The 1,439-nt window shown below is 61.0% G+C and overlaps 1 protein-coding gene across 1 annotated transcript; it reads left to right on the top strand.

Annotated features, from left to right (window-relative positions):
* Window positions 1-1,421, top strand: SDRG_08757 (hypothetical protein; the record flags this gene model as incomplete). The annotated part of the gene is made up of 2 exons (XM_008614654.1): window positions 1-1,373; window positions 1,415-1,421. 2 exons carry the CDS (start codon window positions 1-3, stop codon window positions 1,419-1,421), a joined length of 1,380 nt encoding a protein of 459 aa, XP_008612876.1.
* Between the last annotated feature and the right edge of the window lie 18 nt (window positions 1,422-1,439).

Genomic DNA, 1,439 nt, shown 5'->3' with positions numbered 1-1,439 from the left:
ATGTCGTCGCCCCTCCGTGAGAACTTTTACGCGGTCTGCGTCTGCGCCTTTGCGTCGCTCGGCGGCATCTTCTTTGGCTACGATAACGGCGTCGCTGGCGGCGTTATGGTCATGCCTTCGTTCCTCGCCGACTTTTGCATCGGCTACGGCGGCAACACCGAGGCCGCCTGTAATGCGTCCACCGCCAACCTCCCGGACAACTGGATCAACTTTACCACCGTCTACAACGTGCTCTACTACGTCGGCTGCATGTTTGGCGCCATCATCGGCGGCTACACGGCCGACAAGTACGGCCGCCGCCTCACCATCTTCTCGGCTGCTGTCTTGTACTGCACCGGTAGCGTCATCCTCGTCACGGCCGGCCACGGCGCGCGCGCTCAAGTGTTTGTCGCCCGTGTCATCCAAGGCTTTGGCGTCGGCAACGCCTCGTTCTCGCTGCCCGTCTTTGGCGCCGAGATGGCCCCCAAGGAGCTCCGCGGTATGCTCTCGGGTCTCATGCAGATGGCGGGTGTGACCGGTATCATGCTTGCCGGTATCATCAACGCGATCGTCCAGGACGTCAACCAAGGCTGGCGCATCACGGTCGGCATCGGTCTCTTCTTCCCCGTTGTCGTCATGCTCGGTATCTTTTGCGTGCCCGAGTCGCCGCGCTGGACGTACAAGGCCAAGGGTCGTGAGCCCGCCGCGGTCCAGCTCAAGCGCCTGCGCAAGAACGACAACGTCGACGAAGAGCTCAACGCGATCGGCGACGTCCTCGAAGAAGAAGGCACGGCCGAGACCACGTGGTCGGATGTCTGGACCGACCCGTCGATCCGCCGCCGCCTGTACATTGCCATGTGCCTCCAAGTGCTGCAGCAAGCCACGGGCGTCAACCCCGTCTTTGCGTACGGCGGTCAGATCTTCAAGGACGTGCTCAACCAGGGCATCATCTGTCTTCTCATGATCCAAATCGTCAACTTCCTCTCGACGATCCCGGCCATGCGCTGGGTCGACAGTTACGGTCGTCGCAGCTTGCTCCTCATCGGCGGTATCGGTATGGTCGTCGGCCACGTTGTCTCGGCGACGGCGTTTACGATCGGTTGCGACGGTGACACGGTGTCGCTCGGGTGCTCCAAGAGCGCGGGCTGGGTCATGGTCATCTCGACGATGGTGTTCATCTTCAACTTTGCGATTTCGTGGGGTCCGATCTGCTGGATCTACCCGGCCGAGATCTTCCCCATGAACGTGCGCGCCAAGGCGGTCTCGGTGTCGACCATGATGAACTGGGCCATGGGCGCGGTCATGATCGGTGTGCCCAAGCTCTTCCCGTACATCAACATCAACGGCGTCTTCTACCTCTTTGCGGGTCTCTGCTTCCTCGCGATGACGTTTGTGTACTTCAAGTGCCCGGAGACGAAGGGTCTCGTGCTCGAAGACATTGAGCAGCTCTTTACCAAGGC

This window comes from Saprolegnia diclina (genome assembly GCF_000281045.1).
Source record: "Saprolegnia diclina VS20 unplaced genomic scaffold supercont1.27, whole genome shotgun sequence".
Taxonomy (NCBI): Eukaryota; Oomycota; class Saprolegniomycetes; order Saprolegniales; family Saprolegniaceae; genus Saprolegnia; species Saprolegnia diclina.
The sequence above is the reverse complement of the archived record's forward strand: the minus strand, read 5'-3'. Positions and strand labels throughout refer to the sequence as shown.